We start from the raw sequence: 22,159 nt of genomic DNA, 5'->3' as shown, positions 1-22,159 counted from the left end.
AATTACTTCATCCCGCCCTTAAATTCTATAACTTTTGTCAGTAACTTTTTTAAGTGCAAAACGACTAAAATCTTTCTTTTTCCAATCTGAGTTTGACAAATCGCTGTACTAGCTTCTGATATCGGTGTAAAATAAAATATCCATATCCCTCCCTTTTTCTTTAAAGTAAACTATAAATATTTGTCATTGTCAAGAACTAAGCCCAAATTCCATCAGTCTCTAGATCATGCCTTCGATAAGAACTTCTCGTTTTTTTTTTTTTTTTTTTTTTTTTTTTTGAAAGGACCAGATGCACGTATTAAAACCGATATCTCTAACATGAGCCACAAAAGACTTCAAGCGAATATTAAAAGTTCTGTGCTGTTAGTTTCCTAACATTACTGTTCTAGCACCTTTGCATAACACAAATTTCAGAGTTATAAAGCAAACATTACGAAAGATTTATGAAGGACAGTAAATTGCCTTTAAAAATTGTTTGCAAAATGCCTTTGTAAAGTTTTTTTTTTTTTTTTTTTTTTTTTAACGTTGGATTTCGTTCTTCCACAATGCTCTAATGTGAAAGCAAAAATTAAGGTGCTATTTGAGGTGTTCGCGAATGCTTATATCTTCGAAACTAGAAATGTTACAGTCAATCTGAATACTTTATTAGATAGATAAAACAGCACTTAAGCAAACACGCACACAGAAATTAAATTAGCCAAAAGTATACGCATCGAAACGCGTCAATAAAGTTTTAATGAAGTGCAAGCTCCGTGCGCATGCGCGACCCTGTATGAATGGCAAGGTCGTCTTGTAGACAAGTATGTTCGGGTAGTGTTTGCAGTATTTTATTTTATTTCGCCTAGCTAGTAGTATTGCTGTTTATAAAATTTGATGAGTGTAGCAAGTTGTGTACAATAGAGTTTACTGTTAAGCAGCGTAAGGGAATACAGGATTCAGAAGAAGGCGGTATTTGTATGGTTGATATTATTGTTAATGGTCAATCAAGATTTATTCTACCATCCGTATGTATTCCTCCAACTGTTAATCCAGGAGATTTGAGGATGTTCTTGTTTAGTGCATTGATGAAATATTCAGAAACTACATTATTGATCGATGAAGAGTTTACTGTAGATACAGTTGTTACTATTATTTTGATGGGAGATTTCAATGTAGACGTCCGGCAAAATGAAAAGCCATTTGATTTTATAAAACATCATTTTAATTTTAATATTGTGCCAAGTAATTGTCCAAGTACACTTGGTAGTTATATATAGATTTAACATTTAGTATCCATTTTGAATGAATAAATGTAATAAGAAGTAAAATAAAATAAAACAAACTATATATGTGTATAAACTCTTTTGTTTGTCTTATTTGTTCTATAACATCCTCACACTTCCGTTAGTAATCCTATGCATTAAACATCAGCGACTCCTTAACCTGAAAGAAACAGTCTACCGTCATTTTTTTGCTGTTATGAATAGACATATTGTCATATATTAAAGTATTCCAATTTCGTTACAGATCTCAACCTCACGTGAAGCACTATCACATTAAGACAAATGCCAAAGGGGAGTACTATTTATCAGAAAAGCATGCTTTTCCTACAGTTGAAGACCTTATTTATTATCACAAACATAACAGCGCAGGGCTGGCCACGCGCCTCAAGCAGACGCCCAGTAGTCACGTGGCATGCATTCCAACGACCGCTGGACTTAGTCACGGTAAGTCAGGACTATTCATAACTAGTTTAATAATATACACTTTACGAAGTTTAGGACTGAAAACTCATGAATCTTAAGTAGATGGGATGGGCACTTCAAATATTCATTTTAATGTTTACTACCGCCATATTTTTAGTTCTACAAACAGCGTGAATCGAGCCATTTAAATATATGCAATATTTTTATTCTTTTACGCTTTATTTATGACTTTGAGAAACAGGGTCCCTACTTGCCGTTGCTATATTTAAAACTTTTCTGTGATGTAAAATTTGGGACTAGCTTCTTAACGGTGCCACGCATTTATCCAAGTGTACAGCTGTTCGAAAAGACGGAAATCTTCATAACGGTGCCAAGGCTTAAGGAAGCCTACCCAAACTGAAGATCAGTTTTCCCTTGAAAATGACCGTCGGTACTGTTATGAGCTTTATTTTCTTTTCTGTTACTAAATAATGAATTAACAGGCGATTAAATAAATCTTCAAAGCCCTTATGGGACCTTGAAAGCCTCTGGATTGTTATAAAGCTGCCCGCACTTTTATGAAAAAAGTGCCGAAGTTTTCTTCAGTCAGAATAATTTTTCAGATTGTGCTTCTCGGAAGAGGACTCGGTTATTTCAATAAATTAAACTCTTTATTGCCGCCGAAATAACGCTTTTATACAGATAAGGAGTGAAAACGGTATGTGTATATATATATATATATATATATTTAACCTAATCTTCCTGTTTTGGATAATATATATATATATATATATATAGGGTCAGTCCATAAGCTCGTGCGCATTAAGAGTGTGCGTGGAATTCACTATGACGCATTTACTAAAACAATACAATTTTAAACCTATTGAAACTTGTCATCGTTTGACTAACATATTATTCAGTTCATCACCAATTTTTGTAAATATCGAGCGCATTTTAGTACCCATAGAAGATGAATATAGATAATCAGTACAAACGTGCTGTGCTACATTTTTTATTTTCGTGTGGTGAATCTGCCAGGCTTGCAGCGATAAAAATTAATAGTGTACATGGTGAACACACTATTAGTGTAAGGACTGTCCAAGAATAGTTTTAAAATTTTAAAGTTGGAAAAAGCAGCATTTATGATGAACCCCGTTCAGGACGTTTTGAACTGTTAGAGCCAAATCAAATGATTAATTCAGAAGTTTATAGTGAACAACTTTGCCGTCTAAACTCAGAATTGATCAAAAAACGCCGACGATTGGTGAGTATCAAGAAAGTGTTGTTTCATCATATGATAATGCTAGACCGCATACGGCTCGAACAACGCTGCACAAAGTTAGTGAATTTAATTGGGAGCTTTTGGCACATCCTGCTTACTCCCCAGAGAAAACCCAGACTCCCTTACAAAATTTTTTACTGGGGAAAAAATTAAATTCTAAACAGTATGTACACAACGAACTTTCATTTTTTTTTTTTTTTTTTTTTTTTTTTTTTTCATGAAAACCAGAGTCTTTCTACAGCAATGGCATAAAAATGCTGCCTGTAAGATGGCGAGACATTGTAGATAATGGAGGAAAATATATAATTGATTAAAATGTTAAATTGTGTTTTTTATATTATATATAAATTGACCAAAAAATGCGCACGAATTTATGGACTGACCCAATATATTTAACTTAGTCTCCTTTCTTTGGGATATGGACCATAAATGTAATAAAAATGTCTTATATAAAATTTTCAATATTCTATCAAATATTCAATTTTTCAGACGTTCTATCTAATAGTTTAGTTATTCTATCTGATTTTCTGTCGGCTATCAATGTACAAGTCGATTTCAAATATAAAAATGCATTTTTGTTTTTAGTAATGGTATGGTTCAAATCCCCCCCCCCAATTTAATATTTTCTTTTCTTTACACCAGTGGCAAAACAGCCTTAACCACTCTGCCACTGGTGGGTCTTATATTTGCTGGCTGAGAATTCAGTAATATTTAGAAAGGCTTCTTTTAAAAGTTATTAGGTACAATCTTCTTTTCAGTGGCCTGGCACAAGATACGGGCCTGATCGATTTCAGCCCAAATATCTGCTAAGAAACGTTACTAGTACGAATGGGGACATGTGGCTTGAAGATTACTGATTGCCCACGCATGAGAATTGCTATAATTAAAAATTTCCTCACCTACATTCATAAGTGAATTGGTCATTGCGTGCAATCTGCTGAAGGAGCCAATGAGCAAAATCGATATGAGGCTGATAATGTGCTGGTGTCTAAGCTTGCATCCTCTGTGCATTGACGGGGTGTAATCGTTCGCCTTGCAAACGCCCCAGTGGACTAGAGCACATTTACGGTATGGAAAATTTCTCAAATGCTGCATTCGAGACGATCTCTAACCCTATAAAGAACTCTTTCTGTAACACGATGTCCTCATACTCCTTTCACGCACTATATCTTGTAAGATCCTGGCTAAAAAAACTCGTTTCGCGTAGGCATTGGCAATCGCTCGAAAATGTTATGATCTGGCACTTGTCTTATTGGAAAGCATGCCGGTACAGACTTTGCGCTTTCTTCACATTCCGTCCACAGATGTGTGTATTAAATGCATGTCAGCCTCCTACTGATTCATTAAAAAAAATCTTTGCTATAAATGGCATTACTTCAAAATGCCTATTACCAATTCATATTTGAGTTGTGCCCATACATTGTAGGACGAAAAGTGCTTGTTTAGATACGTTTTATGCCCAAGCGTTATGGATCACCCTACATATACTGCTACTGCGTCTGATAAATTAACACTTATTTTTAATCCAAAAAGATATTTATAGAAAAAATACAGCGAAAAATGTTTATATGACTACATATCTACATAATACCGTTGCATCCGTATCTAAGCTAAGAAATGTGATAGAGATTGTGGAGAATATATTCAGGAAATTTGTCTAAAACTTCTTTTATTATTTTATTTTCTGTGTACTTTATTTTAAAATTTTAAATTTTAAACTTTATTTTGTGTCTTTATCGGTTCTGTAACAGGCTGTTTTATTTATTTACTTCTTCTGTTGCACCAACCGCCTGATGATGCAGCAAAAGATATAAATTTCATTTTAATTTTGGCAAATTTTGTCCCCCCCCCGCCAATTTCTTCCAGTTTATCACTGTGCTTCTGTTTTTTGGGTTTTGTATATGGTTTATTCCGAACTGAATATGGAATGAATTTTAAAAGTATTTTGTATTTTATTTTACATTGTATTAAATTAATATATATATTGGAGTTCTTAATAATTCCAAACGAATGAGTTTCACAGAAATATATTCATTGGCTCACGTAAGGTATCTGTTTCTTACGTACGTAGGAGAGGCAAAACATATCATTCGCAAGAGCTTTCTTGGACAGTCTAAAGAAAAAGTGAAATTATTTTTTTAGATGTCAGAAAATCCGAATTAAATTGCATAAATTGGCTTCGATTAATCGCCAGACATTGCGAAAATGTAATTAAAAGCTTGCCAATAAAACATAGACAGTTACGCGCTTGACAAATACCATAATCCTTCTCAATGTTGTACATCATTTTGTAAAACTATCAGCTTTTCGGAGTAGGAGATGTGGGAGATGAATTATGCCTGCGCCGGGATTCAAACTTCGGATCGGTAACTTGCCAGCTGGATGGACTACTAATTACGCCATACAACACGCAGTGGGGAAGGCAAAAATTTTTATATTGTTCCTCACTTAAAAGCGACAAGGAAGAGAAGAATTTCCAACTGATAGCTGCATTTTTCAGGTTCATAATGCCCATTTTCATCGACGTCAGACTGCTCATTCGCAGTTTGAAGACTATGATGATAAAATTACAAATCTTCCTCATTTAGAGTAAGAGTGGCAGCCTCGCTCGCAGTTTACGTACTGTCGCCAGCTCTGCCGAGATTATTCCGGCTTAGCCAGTTTGCTAGCCGACGCTTAATGCGAGCTGTTTAAATAACTGAGCCAGCTTAAATAGACCACTTTGTGTAGTCTTCGATTACATTACTTAAATTTAATCTTCAACTCATGTTACTTTAAATACCCGCAAATTGCGAAATTTTGTTTTGTAGAATAAATGGTGCTTTCTGTTAAATTTAAAGAGTTAATGAAAAGGTTATTTTAACCTTCATATGATTTAGTCATTTTGATTCAACTTGAGAAATAACTCCCTTGTGATAGGATCTGAAGTACATTAATTAAGCATCTACACAAGCAAAACCCTACAAAATATCTGCTACCATTGTTCAGAAATTGTATGCCTCCATTTAAAAAAGATTTCAAATAGTTTTGGATGCTAATATGCTCCTGCACCTCATATTTTAAGGCGTTGGACAACCTCTGTACAGTATTGCGTTCTCTGTATTACGTTGGACAACCTCTGTACGGTATTGCGTTCTCTGTAATAATTTAAAAGGTAACAAGATTTCACCAATTAATTATAATTTTTACTCCTGACTAATTACCAATTTTTTGCATGTTTATGTGTTTTATTTTATATTTTAAAACAGAGTAATAATTTGAAGCATACTGTGAAAGACAGCTGATATTAAAAGATAATGACTGAATTTACTTTATTACTTGCTTGATGTTTCTTATCTCGTATCCGAGCATTAAACAACATTTTTTAAGACCTAATGATAAAAGGTGGATAAAATACTAATATACGCGTTCCTTGGAGGAACCGGTAAATTTAAAAAAGAATGATAGATCCAACAGTCAAATAATGGCTTTCATTTTTTCATATTATATTAGTCATCCTTTCCTCTCACTCACAGAAGATATGTTGTTGGTAATAATATAATGACGGTGAACAAAAATAATTCAGCTAAGTCGTTTCTTCTTTCTGCTGTTTTTATACCACAGCTGTAATAATTTAAGAAGATGTATGGAAGTACAAGAGTAAATGAAAAGATAACGAAATCGAATATTTGAGAAGTTTTGTTACGACCTTACCTTATTACAGTTATAGAGTCTCGTATGCTTTGGTAACATAAACTCACGAGCTGCGGAAAGACTGTAGAGGGATTTCCTCAGGTTTTTAACAGTAGGCAGACAGAGTCAGAAGAAAATTATAAATAGTCCTTTTATTTGATCACAAAGAACTGGCTGTCAACCCCACTTGGGTTTACATAAGCCAACACTTATGACTTGACTTAAAACAAGTAATGTTGAACTTAAAATAAAATGTAATTTAGACTAGCTTGTAAGAATCCTAAGTTTTACTAACGTTTATTTTATTTAAAACTGTACTATAACTTCTTATTTTCTACTTCCGGCCAGAATTAAAGGCTTTAACTTGTTTATGCAAATTGTCTTGCTAACGCCAAGTACTTAAGTTGTGGCTTTTTGCCAAGAGAGAGAGAGAGAGGAAGGAGTTATAGGAAGCAAGCCGCTTGCCACTGTAGTTTTACGAGTTTTCACTCTGTTGCTGGTTGCCTTTAAGGCCAGAGGTTTAGCCCTCTTGTTATTTGCAAACGTATTGTAGTTTAAGCAGCTCGGCGTACTACATATATACCTTTCTTTAAATAAAGGCCAATCTTAGTGCTAGGCATTTGTATACTAATTCAAAGTTAGTTTTTAGTTAGTAGCTTTTATATTCTTACGTCCAGACCACAAGTGGTTGGTCTCTATATTCCGAAATTTCGGAAATACCTGTAAAAGATAGAAAATAAAGGGTTTCGTATACCCTTCCTGCTTGTGTTGTCTATTTCACACCTTCCTGAACATAGCTTGAGTAAGCTCCCTGCTCCTATTCAGGACCGTTCATGTTTCCAAAGCAAATCAAGAGAAATACAAGTCCTGATAAGCCTAACAGCTTACAGGATAAAGAAACTCGCAGAAAGGCTCTGGCTCGTAGAAGCCGGCGGGATAAGCTTAATAGCTAGAAGCAGTCAACGCCACAGAATCAAATCGCGATACAGTCGTGGTAACAACGTGGCCTCAAGCAGGCAGAACACGCTCTAAAATCAGCTTTCGAAACCTTCACTAGCACTTCTTTCTCCCTTAATCTGAATAAACTCGCTCTATCTAAATTACATTCTGGCATGGACAACGTGAGTGAAAAGGAGAGTGAAAGGAAAGTAGCTTTAACTTAAAATTAACTATTAGTCAAATTAAATAAATAAATCCTCACACAATATATAACTATTTAAAATCTTTACCGATGTTAAGACCTACACTGAAATAAGCCTTAATAAAATGTTAAAAACGATGTCTTTCACTTGTATCCCATTCTGAAATTTTTTATAATGTCTCGTTGAGTGAAAGCTTTGTTCTTTAATTACCTGTTTATTTATCGGCAGATAAATGGGAAATTGATGCATCGGAGCTTACCTTGCTTGAAGAGCTCGGAAGTGGCCAGTTCGGGGTAATGCTTATTTTTATAAATCATTCTAACTCTTCTCTATTGCTGTAATACTAATAACAGATATATCTCAATGACTTTTTAAGCGCAGAAGCACTAATAATAAATATAGCTCAATGGCTTTTTTTAGAAAAATAAAATAACGTGAAATCTAGTTATTTATCTATAAGGCACTAAATCATTAAATTTATTTCTAACTCAGGTGGTGAGGAAAGGCAAATGGCGTGGACACATAGATGTTGCAGTAAAAATGATGAAAGAAGGAACGATGTCAGAAGATGATTTCATTGATGAAGCTAAAGTTATGACGTAAAAATGAATTTAAAAATTATTAAGTTTTTCAGTAAAATTGATATGCACTCTTATAGTTTAGTTATGGAACAGTTTAATTTTTAAATTTTGTTTCATCTACATAATTCTACTAAAAAAAATCTACTAAAAAATTCTAATTCTATAATTCTACTAAATTCTACATAATTCCACTAAACAAATTACCTAAACAAACTGGAATACTGGATAACTGATTAACAAAAAACAAAAAAGAGCGATGATTACTATTTGACGAGTTTAGATTTGCTATGAATATATATATACTAAGCTTCCCAAACTGTTTAGTATCGCGATTCTTATGCTTATAGTTGCCAATGATCCAATTGATTTGCATTTAATTGGTTCGAAAATAAAAGACAGGTAGAAGTAATAATAACTAAATACTTGGAATCATAAGACATTAATTAAAATTTATAAATTAATTAATTAATGCATATAAATATTTATAATTATCTAACGAAACAAAAAAAATTCAAAACTTTTCGCTACTCACATTTTGGAATTAGTAGTAGTTAGGCTTCGTTAGTAGGCTGTAGTAAGTGTAAGTTAGGCTGGGTCGTTTACCAAGAAATTTTCAGGGATCTTATCTATGAATCTACTGCGTCATTAATATTCATATGGAAATTTATGATACAAAAGGGATACACTCTGTTTAGAAAACTTTAAACTGACAAAACTGCCATGTGCTGTATGGTCCACTTTCAAAATCTGAATAGTATGATTTAACTCTTTTTGAAATACTGAAAACAGCTTTAGATTGCTAGTGACATTGCTGCTAAAAACTGTTTTTTCTCTTTATTTATAAAATAATATGCTCCATAAATAGAGACATCTCCCTGAGACCTGAACAAGGTAACTTTGGCTTACTTTACCATAATTACCTCTTTATCCCTCATTTATAAAAAAACCTTTTTTTTTTTTTTTTTTTTTTTTTTTCTTTTTTTCCCTTTCCTTTCTTCCTCCACTTTATTAAAAAAAAATCACGAAATGGTAATAATTCGCTTATTTATTTATAACACATACCTCTCTGTGCATTTAGCGACGGATATTCTTATCCATTACTCATGCACGAAGTCTACGAACTGTTCATCTAACATATCTCTCATGATGTATGCTTTTTGTACTCTTGCAATTTATTTTTGTGACTAAATTTAAGTTGAATGTTAAGAAATTGTGAAAAGTATACTATTTTAATACTTTCCATATTTATCTAATTAATGATAACTGTAATTTTAATGCTTGTAGTTATATATTTTATTTATATTTAATTTATTTCATTAAAATTAAGAAAAGCAAGCCAAATTTTTATTTATCTTTTTAGAAAACTACAGCATCCCCATTTAGTTCAGTTATATGGAGTTTGCACCAAACACAGACTCATTTGTATCGTCACAGAATACATGAAACATGGTAAGTTAAACGACTTAGTGAATCAATTGTTTTGTGAATTGGTTAGAAGGGGAGTATATTTTGTCGTATGTATTAAAAATGTATTCAGTACTTCTAAGTACGGCTGTAGGGTCTGTCTCTTTTATTCCATATAAACGTAATTATATCCTACAATGAACCTGGCGAATTCTCACACAGGCGTGAAAAACTACCATCACAGAAGATGGATGAAAATAACCCTTTATTAATCCAAAATAGTTAACAGAACGGCACGCTCTTCGTGCGTACAAAAGCACCGTCAAATTAGCGGTGAAACAAAAAACGTAGACTATAATTCAAGTGAAGATCTAGAACAAGTAGTGCTGAATAGCACGTAAGTTACGCCTAACAGGTGGACTCACAAAAACCTAACAGGAGTGATGATAAATCCGAAATGGCCAAGAGGCTCACTAACGTAACAGCGAAACAACAGCGAAACGTGCGTTGCCTAGGAAAAGCACGGCTGACTAAACTCAAAGATTCACCCGTTTAAATATGCACTTCATTTAATTTAAAATTTACATCCTGGCGAGAGAATGTGAGGGGAAGTTGATAAAGGTTCAGATAAAGATATCAAAATAAATTTGTTATGCAAAATAAGGAAACCCTACATAGTTACTTTTCAAGTGCAAAATTAGATGCAAAACGCCTTGAAGTAAGATTTTTTTAAACACACACTCTGCATGTATAAGGAGGGGGGTGTAACTGCATATTTCAGGACGCAAATAATTACTTCAAATAAAGATATATTAGAAACTGACTACCAGCTACACTCGTACATTATCGAACCTAAGAAATTTCGTAGAATAGTTGTATTTACCTGAGCTCTCGTAACAGAACCATGGCACCTGTGGTTTTGTCGTATTTTGAAGACCTTAGCTGTATCAAATATTTCAAAAATAATAGTAAAACTTCTTGAAGTTGATACAAACATTTATTGTTTCTTAACACAGTTTACGAAATTTACAATGAACTCAAATATTTGCTAGTATTCTTTGCTGAATATTCTTCAATAATCTTGTCTGAGTGGATTAACTGTAAAATGTCACTTTCAATGCATAGTAGAGAGAGTGAATTTAAATCTTTCTGTCCCATTAAGCTGCGAAATTTATATTTTATTGGCTTCAATCCCTCTCTCTTTTTAAATTCCATCTTAATTATTTTTCTGAACAACTCAGTGGGTGGTGGTTTCATAATTTTCATCAATAGCCATGGGATATTTGATATGGACACATTCCCATTACAATAAATTATATTAATTAAGATCTTGATCATATATGTTGGCAAGTTCTTCATGCTTGATTATCAGTTCAACAGAACTAATCCTTTTTAATGCACTGAAACATGAAAATAAGTAACACACCAACAAGCTTTTGTACGTTATGATGGCGCTGAGATTAGTGGACATATGAAAGACTGCTCCCGCTTTGAAGTTTCATTTTTACCTTAAATTATTTCTTATCCTGCTCTGTTGTATATTCTAAAGCGAAGGTTTAGCTTTCGCTGTCAGCTCTTTAAACAGCTACAGTTTAATTCTCTTTACTCTCTTCTTGCTTTCGATTCATATTCATTAAATTTCGATTTCTTGAAAATACGTTTTACGAATTTCAAGATGATTCATTGCAATTATTATATTCACATTGTTAATGTTACTTATTTTGTTCACTGTCTTCAGAATATCGTTGAAAGAAATGTCAAAATATTTACATTTAATTTTTCCGTTTCCCTTTATAGTTCTCTTAATTCTGTATTTACTTCTTACTTCCTACGTTTTCTGTGTTGCCTAATAAAGACTTGAAAACAATTTAAATTCTTTTCATAACCTCTAAATATAGCAGGGGTATCATTAATTGTAATAACCATTTTGTATCTTGATTAATATATGTTTACCGAACGATGAGATCTTACATCGGGCAGGAGAGGGAGGATACGCTAAATGACAAATTTTTGTCTCAAGTTTATACCTGCAATTCAGAATTAACGTGTTAGATACAAATAACCTCGTCAGTATGATAACCAGATGCCCGTTTCATTAACAAAAATTGATTATTGTGTCTGCTAAATGTTTTTGCGTAATGGGGAAACATCAATATGAATTCAATGTATCGTTAATTGGTTCACGTCTTTAATATGCCGAATATAAAATGTCAGTTGATCAATGGACGAGATGTTTGAAATGGAATCCACACTTATTGAACAGTATTTTGATACGTTTACTTCTTTAAGAATAAAGCCTAAAACCTGATGTCCCATTAATTCAATAAACTCCTAACAAATGTTCACTGACAGGCGTGACGTTTCGCTTTTCGCATAGTTATGAATATTTTTTCGTATTTTTGGGAAGTTTGCCCAGAGAGTATGAAACAATATGATTTGTGGATAACTTGAATAGTTTAGTAAGAGATATATATCTAAGATTATTATCACCTCAAAGTTTTTAGAGTTATCTGAAACAAATACTAATACCTATTTCATTTATCTTAGAACGTGGAATTTTTTTCTGTCCTACATTAATTTAAAAAAAGTTGTACTTCTGCATGCATTTTGAAAGATTCATTGCTTACATTATTTAAAATGCATGAAAACATTTATTCCGATACAGGTTCCTTGCTTAAGTACTTAAGGAAAAGCGAAGCACGATTGTCCACGAAGACTTCAGTATTGCTGGATATGTGCATTCAAGTGTGTAGTGGTATGGCATACTTAGAACAGCAAAACTATATTCATAGAGATTTAGCAGCCAGGAACTGTTTAGTAGGAGAAGCCAGTGTTGTTAAGGTTGCCGATTTCGGATTGGCAAGGTTAGTCTTTAGTATTAGCATATGATAAATGATGCTAAGACTTTTTATTGGATATTTATTTGTATATCTTTGTATTAACGTTTTGTAATCAGCATTACCCTTTGATCTGTATTTTTTTTAATATCGTCTTCACAAAAATTATTATAAATAAATTGAAACTGATAACGTATTTTTTCTCCTAGTATTTTAACACCAGGTTCTGAAAATTAAAAAACATTCCCATAATTTTCACCTTCCTAAATGCGTTCAGAACGAACTCCAGCCTCCCTAAATTTTAAAATGGATTCATCCATATAATGATTCTCTTCGGCTGATTAGCAAAGACAAACTGCGAAAGTCATGCCAAACTTTATCCTTCTAACTCTTGAACTTTACGCCAGCCTATTACAAGAACACACTTATCACAGCGAAGCAAACGCGAACTGACATTCAGTCTATGATTTAGCCGAGTCAGATGCACATGAATCTCCTTTAATTATTTATGGATGATTTGAAACCTATGGAGTACCAGAGACAACAGTAAGAACAGACGCGATTCAAGTTACAAGAAAGGGGAAATGAAGATGTCTTATTAACTATTGTAATGTTAACATCACTGCTTACTCTTATCGGAATGTAGGTTTCTTTTAAAGAAATAATATTGGGGATAGTTACTTGTAGTTTATCTGTGACTATTTCTCATTTATTATGTTCTTACTGCAACCGCGTCCTTCAAAATTCAAATTATACACCTAATTTTCCCTTCTCGTTGTTCGGACTATAAAATTAATAAAAAAATGAGAAAAGTACGCTAGGAAATACAGTATATGCATGAAATTTTAGTCTCAGGAAACCCAAAATATTATAATTTTCTTTTCAATAAATCCATTGTGCAAGAGTGAATCTAGGTCACGATGGCGATTCTTGAATTTTATGTGGTTTCGAAGATTCAGCTGTATCTGTATAAATTAAAAAAGGAAAACCATTCTGTTCCCTAATTGGTTATTATTATTATTATTATTATTATTTATTTCTGTAACGAACACAGAAAAACATAATTTGTTTATTATTTGCCTGCCTTTAAAATTTCGTTGGAACAAGGGGCTTTCAAGCCAAGCTTTTTAAATTAGATTAAGTGTAATTAAGATACAATAACACGTCGAACAAATATTAATTTAGAAGTCAAACAACAAAAATCAGCGTTATATTTTCAAATTTTCACAGGACATTAATAAATTAACTGTCTTTCATTACATTTTTAATCATATTTCTTTTATTTACATACTCGTATTCTGGTGGAAGGAGACGAGTATTTAGGAGAAGTAGTTAATGTGAGCAAAACATCTTAATTAGACCAAACCGTACAAAATGTCATTTTGATTTCCAAATCAGCTAAAAGTCAAATTTCCTTACATATGCTTTGCATATTACAGTTTGAAAGCAAGATTTCGAATGGTACAATAAGATGTAGTGCGAAAAATATTCTATGCAAAATTCTGAATTTTCAAACTTTATTCTTGTTTTCAAAGGTACGTTATTGATGACGAATACACAAGTTCCGGGGGAGCTAAATTTCCAATAAAATGGGCCCCACCAGAAGTATTAGGATACACAAGGTTCAGTAGTAAATCTGACGTATGGGCATATGGTAAGACTGATTTTCAGTAGTTCTAAATTAATTAAGATTACTTTTAAGACTATTCCATGGTATTTCCTTGTTAAAAGAAAAATGTTAAAAAGATGTCTGTATTTCTCAAATGATAACAGTAATAGAACCTAATTTACAACCTAGTAATGTGCACTAAAACTAGACACTAATAATTTAAGTCACACAGAAAATATTACGTCTAATTTTACTTTTATGCAACTATATATTTTTTTCAACTAAGTAAAAAATCTGCATACACAGGATAATAATGATACATTTATGATAAATTGTCAGTTTCCACATTCTTGAATTGGATGTCATTGTGTAACTTGAGTGATTTTTGCGGCCACCGGACAGACCACCTGAAGGTCACATGGAAGAACATACAGCAATATTTTTACACAAAAATTCAATTCAGGAAGCTTAAACAACGCTTTTGAATAAACGATGTTAATTGGAAGGTTTTTACAACCAAATGTAATGAGATTAGAGACAGGCATGTGAAAATGTTTGAAAACTTTCAAAGCCTGATTTTCATGTCTAATCATCTTAGTCATTGCTCATTGTAAGAAAATATTTGCATCTCCCACCCCATTATAGCGTAACGAACTGCTTAAAGGGTAAACTGAACACAGTTTAATTGTATAACTACCGCAAGGTTTGAACCGTATTAACATACATACACTATCTGGTCAAAAGTATTTGGACACCCAGTGGTACGGACTTGGAGAGTCCTGAGGTGACGTTGGTCCCCCTTTCGCATCGAAGATATCCTGCGCACCTCTGGAGAGACTTTCCGCCAGTTTCTGATTGGTGGCCATAGGAATTGACTTCCAGGGGTCCATCACAGCTGAAGTGAGTGCTGGCAGGGCGGATGGTCGGTTAGGCTGGCTACGTAATCTACGTTCTAATTCGTCTCAAAGGTATTCTGTGGGATTTAGATCGGGGGGGGGGGGTCTGAAAAACCCAGTCCACTTTTTGAAAACCCATTTCGTCAAACCATGGCTGCACAAGTCTCGATACGTGAATGAAGCAGTTATCCTGCCGGAAAAGAAATGGGTCTTCCCCGAAATATTGCCATAGAGTTGGGAGAGGCGTATTGTCCAGAATGTTCACATACATCTCAGAGTTCATGTTTCTAACCACAGGAATTAAGAAACCCAGACCAAACCATGAAAAACACCCCCATACTACCAAACTTTACAGTTGGCACAATGCAGTCACTTAAGAAGCACTCGCCGGGCATCCTCCAAACCCAGACGCGTCCATCGGAGTGCCAGATTATAAAGCGAGATTCATCACCCAAAATAGCAATTTTTCACGTGTCCACAGTCTAATGACGGTGAGATTTGCACTACTGCAATCGACACTTCGTATTCTGGTGAGTGATGTTCGGCTTTTGAACTGCTGCACGACCATAGAATCCCAGGCTTTTTAACTCTCGACAAACAATCCTAACGTCTGATGAACTTTAGAACCCCTGAGTGATTTCAACCAACGAGGACCTACGATTTTGTTTCACTACCCATTTCAGAGTTTTACGGCTGCGTTCACTAATTGGCTTCGGCCTGCCACTTCGTTTTTCTGCAGTTCCACTACCTCGACGTTCCCACTTCACAATTACATCACTCGCAGTGGATTTGGGCTTATATAGACTGTTCGAAATTTCACGAACTGATTTCACAGAAAGGCGGCATTCCACTGTACTACTACGATCAAAGTCACTAAACTCCTTTGCCTTACTCATTGTCTCACAAACGCATAAATATGACCTGACAAACAACTACCAATACTTTTATAGCTTTTGGTTGAGCATCAAATTACGTCTACTTTAGGAGAGACAGTGTATTTTAATCAATAGAGAACAACCTGAGATACAGTTTAGTGAATAACTATTTCTTTCAGGTAATTCTGTACATATTTATAAGCAGGATATAATTTAACGAACTTTTCTCTCCCTTACTGAATTGCCCAGCAGCGGCCGAGCGATAAGGTCGCTGAACACTGGTAATGGTCGACCTGGGTACGGGCTGGCTGCATGGGTGTTTTGATGGTTTTCCCCATGTGTGAATACGACCCAGTTACTCTTAGAAAGTCCTCCATGAAGGCATCTCTTCTCTTAAGCAGATAGCCCTCGAGTGTTTTGCCATAATCAGAGAACCCTCTCATCTCATAACTCTTTCTTACATCTCTTCCCTTAGGCAGATAACCCTCGAATGTTTTGCCATAATCAGAGAACCCTCTCATCTCATAACCCTTTCTTAACCAATTTTACTCACAAAAGTTTTAGATAAGAAATTATAAGTGTCATCACTTTTCGTGTTAAAAATCACAGTTACTGAAACTACTTTTTTTGAAATTTCATCATTAGCTTATATTAAAGTGCATTATACTATTGCCTCTTGCTTGCTTTTTAAATTCAACAACACAAATATTTTCTCATTTCGACACTTTGGAAATTCTAGGTGTCTTGATGTGGGAAATATTTACATGTGGAAAAGTTCCTTATGGCAGAGCAACTAATGCAGAGGTGGTAGAACAAGTTCAAAGGGGACAAAGACTTGATGTGCCAAGAGCTTGCCCTTGGGAAGTATATGTCGTAATGAAATCATGCTGGGAAGAAGTAAGAATCTATTATATTGAGTCTCTTACCTGCATATCTTTCTAAGGCGTACATGGAAATTATTTGTATTTTATTTTTATTATTGTTATTTATTTTTTCCCGTAATACTTGAGTTTGTAAAATATTTTACGGCTCGCAATCCTTCTCTATAGCTCTAACTGCTTTTTATTCAGTTTTTTCAATTGTTACATCACTAAAATTAAACCTATATCTTTTTTAGTAACATTGAAATGTTTTCGGTGTATCTTTCGATAAAACACGAACTGCAGCTTGCTAGTCAATAAAATAACTGCCACTTACCACTCAGTTTGCGTAAACTTTCTGGGTAGAACGAGTATCGTAATGACCCAAGAAGAATGAAATAAAAGTTCAACTCAAAAATAAATATTTGTGAAGCTTAAGAATATCTGTCACAAGTTGAACGGGTGCTTTTTCTGCTACGCACACAATCGACCGACAAACACGCTTGTTAATTGAAATAAATTATCTATATTTCGATAAACTATGCATAGTTCAGAATAAAAATATCTGTTCAATTAATGCATATATATATATATATATCATATATATTATATATGATATATATATAGGGCGCTCATTAAATATATTAACCTTACAATCATCCGTTACAGCCATATATTTTGTACTGAGCTCTCGTGTCACATCGACTTATTAATTCAAATATTTATATGACCATAAAAAATGCCAGTAAATAAACTAAAATAAAAAAATTAATAAAGCAGTGGCTAATATGCGGGAAAATATATCTTTTTGAGTAAAAGTGTACTATAAAAAATATGAAAAATTCAGTGATGTGACACTGGAGATGTAATACACTATACCATATGATCACTTTAATAATCAATTTCTTCACGATAAGTAAAATGAAACGAAAATTATTTGATATTACTGCACTGCCACCAGTGCCGGTTTAAGCTCATTTCGGACTCTGGTCGACAGGAAGTTCTACGGTCACCCTTGGCACTGGCGGATTCAAGGAGGGGCTCTTGGATCCGCTAACAAATGAAACCAAATTTTAATGTTTAAATTTTATTGTAAAAATATATATATAAGTAAAGAACAAAACAGTATTCTTATAAAAATATTAAAAATAAAAATAGCATTCTAAAATACATCATAGAGGTAAAAATAAAAATAACATTCTAAGATATAACAAAAATTATAACATTCTTTTTCGTGAACTGACAAACTGACGTATAATAGTATCACTATTAAGTTTCTACAGTGTGTTATATTCTGTATATAATAGTAGCAATTTATTAAGGTTTTCTTAACTCAAATTAGATCTTAAGTATGTTTTTATTCTTGTTAGGGCAGAAAACGATCGTTCGCCTGACGCGTTAAAAATGGGTATCGTTAAATAAATTTGCAGTAGGGTTAGAATATTCTGAAAAGTTGCTTTCGCCTTCTGGACAAACTCAAATTTTTCATAAATTATGTTTTTGTTTAAATTTTTGCTCAATTCTTGAAAATGAATAATTCGTTTTGTAAATATTCTTTGATTTCATCAATATCGTTTCTAAATTTCTCACACAAAATGTGAATTGATATTTTGATTTCCTCCTTGTCTAGGGTGAAAAAACATTTAAACGCTGATTATATTTCTATGTAACATTTAATTCTTTTTTATGGTCTTGAGTAATATTGTCGCATATTACATTAAATACTTTAATTCTAAATCTTTCTTTCGCTTTTAAAGTGATTTCGTTTTCAGTTGTTTCAACAGAAAACACTTTTCTCCTTTTTGCTCTTTTCACTTCATCTTTATAGTATATGTTCGTGGTATCCACGCCTTCGAAAAAAAAAGTCTTTCGTTTCTAATTCGACTTCGTTGAAGTGCTCTCTTATTTCTGCAGCAAAGATCAACAGTGACGTTATCAGTTCTACTCCAAATGATACGGTCAAGTCCACGGTTTGTGAAGTTTTGTTGGTTGCATTCACTCGTTCCAAAATCCTTGTCCAAATCGATGTTAACAGAGCTGTTTCAAAGGTGTCCATTTTATTGTACAGAGCCTTCGCTTCGTTTCTAATTGCAGATTTCTCTTCTGTATTATTGCTTAATTGAAAAAAATATTGCCTTGTAGTTTTTATGTAAAGCGTTTACTGCTTCAAATCGGACAGACCATCTAGTTTCAAGCGATCGTTTTCCAGAACATTTACAGCTTTTCAGTAAGTTCCATCTTTGAGAGGAAGCCGAAAAGAACGTGTAAATACTTTGAACAGATGTAAAATAGTCAGTTACTTCCAAGCTGGACTCGCATGAAAAGTTAACTACAAGATTTAATGAATGATTTGAACATGGCACATAAATTAGCGTTAGGTGACAATTCTTGTATTCTTTTCCTTTATTTGCATATTACTGTAAATGTTCGAATAATAAGTCATCAAATTGAGCCAATACACAAGACAACTTAAGTAATTTCCTTTATGACGACTGGTTATATCCTCAGTGGATCCACGGAAAGCTAATCCTTGAGAAACAAGTAATTTGAGGCCTTTTGCATCGCGTTACGTATTTGGTAAGGTACTGTCTATAGTTTAATTCATCTGCCTGCTTCTTGATTGTAAAGGCGCATTATAGTTGTCACCCAACTCTTACCACCAGGAGCTGTGCCGTCCTTAGATATCGACGGACTATACAGACATGGACGAGCAGGTGAGAGGCGCGGATTATTTTCACAAAATCATTTACTATTTTTCTAAAGAATTTTTATCTTCAACTATCGAAATTTATAACCAGAAATTCTGGTTGGGTCCAGCTTATCCGATCCCCTCCTAGCCCACGCGTCCGCCGCAAGCGCCCAATGGGTAAACCATCACTGACTGCCACAAATAAAAGCGAACATTTTGCACATATTTAATCTTAACAAAAAGAATTAGGTGCTTTAGTACACCGTGTACATATGAGAAAAATCTGAGGAAATACTGCCTAGTACTATGCAAAACTTTTCTACGTACTACTCTTTTTAATATGCTATAATTAAGCAGCAGAACTGCTTATTTATTCAATCTGAAAATTACAAGTTTTAACTTACTTATCGTTGACAGAACTCAGCCAGCAGGAAGTACTTCAAACAGTAGCGATAGCAGTGCTTCTGGCAGTAGTACTCAGCCCGCTTGAATTGCGTTAGGTAACGAAATTCTAGTTGCACGAAAGTGGTTCTTTGTTCGCATGAATTCGACAATCCTGTTCAGATGTTTATTTTAATATTATGAAACATTGCTTTTAGCATTATGAAGCAAATAACTTACACTTTAAATGTGTAATAGTTTTGATTTTGCGACATTTTTTAAGAAAAATATACAAAACTTAAATTTGTGTACTAGCCTCGTAGGGGGTATAAATGGTATAAATGCAAAAAATAATTTTTGTATCAGAATCAGTAAAACGAACAAAATTTCTTCTCATACTATCTAAATTAGCCAAATATCATTAGTTAAAATCTTTAAAGGATTGTATATAACGGTTACGGACAGCTTTGCCCAATACGTTTTCGAACACAAATTTTTCATAGCTTTCACGTCAGCGAAACATTGCTATAACAACCATGAATTTCGAAATGTCATTTGCAGAAAAAATAAATTTTGACATTTTATATTTAAATCTATTCAATTTTTACAGACTTCTAAAACTGATGATTTTATCCTTTCACCACATGTTTTTGAAGTTATATTGATTTCTTCAGGGAAAATTTTGCATTGTACATAATCTTCCTCCCCCCTGAAATCTTCAATAGGATAAGAAGTAGATTTCTTCGTAGGACACTCGTATAAAAATTTAAGCTATTAATAAAATCAGTGAAAATTGAATTTGTCACGTCATGAAGGTCCTTCTTAGTTTGAAAGCCTAACCTTTGATTCTTTTCTTAAACGAGCCATGAGCTCCAACCAGTAGTCTGAGATATTTAATGGTGCAGTCTTTTTTAATCATATTGTGAACATAATGCCAAAATGAAAGAAAGTACATCTTAAAACTTTTTATTTTATTGTTATTTATTCTAAATTATGCTTTTTTTAATTTAAAAAAACTAAAACTGAGTTTTTTTTTACAGCTTCCAGAAAACCGACCTCCTTTCCGTGCATTGAAATACGAACTGGAGAAGATACTGGAAGAGTGGGACATTAGCTGAATTAAATTTCGAATATGAGGAGCAGAATACCATTCGTCTTTCAGATTAGATTACAAACAAGTGTCTCGTAATCATTTGTAGTTCTGGACAGTTTTCCTGTAAGCCCCTGGAATCCCTTGCAATTCTGCAAAAAAACTGCTTTTTGTAGATCGTGATGCCCCTTCTTCTATACAAATGAATTGCATAAACGATACCTGTGTTACCGATTCCTGTTTCTGTTGTATATTGAAAAACATTTTGATGCTCATAAGCTTTTAGTGATTGCAATAAACTTTGGAATGTCTTTCATTTTTGCGTGTCTTAATATTAAACCTAACATTTTATTGCCAAATGAGTTTGAATAATGGGTGTCTTATGACATTACACCAAAAAACGGTATTCCGATTTTATTTTTGGTGGTAAGGTTTTTCGAATAGAAAACGGCACATTCGTGTCTTTCATGTGTATAACAAAGGTAAAAGTAGGCTTGGTTTGATTTATGTGATTACGGCAAAGCTCCGAGGACTATCTGCCTAAAATGATAGAATTAGAAGCCGCAGTAATTAGGAAAGATTAATATGTTTGCGTACAAAGATGAATAAAAAAGATTTTGAAAGTGGATAAAAGCACTGATTTTTATGATAGATATTAATCGCCAGTCCCATTTTTACAAATGCATTTACAAACATCCATGCCTTCTCCGGTATTCGAACCCGGGCCCTTCGTTACCGCAGTACGCTCCACTAACCGCTATACCATTTGGGCGGTATCCACACCTGTAATATGATGCTATGGAAAATGTCAAGTTCTTCATATACACTCCATCATATAACCTTTCGTTTTACCTTGTAGAAACATCAGGTACTTTTTGAAAGCAGGAGAGTGAAAAAAATGAGCAGTTGCCCGCCGGGACTCAAACCAGGGACCTCTCGAATACACGCCCAGTGTGCTGACCACTACACTACAAATGCCTGCTAAGAAGGCGGGAGAAATACCTTATAACTTCAACTACGCTTTTCGTCTCCTAGCGGCTGTTTCGCTGTCTGCGATATGGAAAGAAACTGATTAATCGCCTGCAATGATCACCCTGACCTTCAGAAATGCGGAGAATACTTGAAATTCGTCACAATATCAAAACTTGGTATCAGCTTCCTGCTGATTTCATTCTTG

The 22,159-nt window shown here is 33.8% G+C and overlaps 1 protein-coding gene across 4 annotated transcripts in view; it reads left to right on the top strand.

The window, feature by feature from the left end:
• The window catches only part of Btk (tyrosine-protein kinase Btk29A), a 160,509-nt gene extending 139,211 nt beyond the window's left edge, over positions 1-21,298 (top strand). For all 4 annotated transcript variants that reach the window (XM_035350397.2, XM_035350395.2, XM_035350396.2 and 1 more), the window contains 8 exons: positions 1,507-1,706; positions 7,989-8,053; positions 8,253-8,359; positions 9,702-9,790; positions 12,411-12,609; positions 14,118-14,236; positions 16,702-16,859; positions 20,933-21,298. In XM_035350397.2, coding sequence (XP_035206288.1) covers positions 1,507-1,706; positions 7,989-8,053; positions 8,253-8,359; positions 9,702-9,790; positions 12,411-12,609; positions 14,118-14,236; positions 16,702-16,859; positions 20,933-21,010 — 1,015 coding nt within the window. In that variant the 3' untranslated portion in view covers positions 21,011-21,298. The remainder of the gene's footprint in view (positions 1-1,506; positions 1,707-7,988; positions 8,054-8,252; positions 8,360-9,701; positions 9,791-12,410; positions 12,610-14,117; positions 14,237-16,701; positions 16,860-20,932) is intronic.
• The last annotated feature ends 861 nt before the right edge of the window (positions 21,299-22,159 follow it).

This window comes from Stegodyphus dumicola, chromosome X2 (assembly GCF_044657685.1).
Source record: "Stegodyphus dumicola isolate Sdum_Otavi_A_Nest chromosome X2, ASM4465768v1".
NCBI lineage: Eukaryota > Metazoa > Arthropoda > Arachnida > Araneae > Eresidae > Stegodyphus > Stegodyphus dumicola.
Note: the sequence above shows the minus strand (reverse complement) of the source record. Positions and strands in the feature narration are given on the sequence as shown.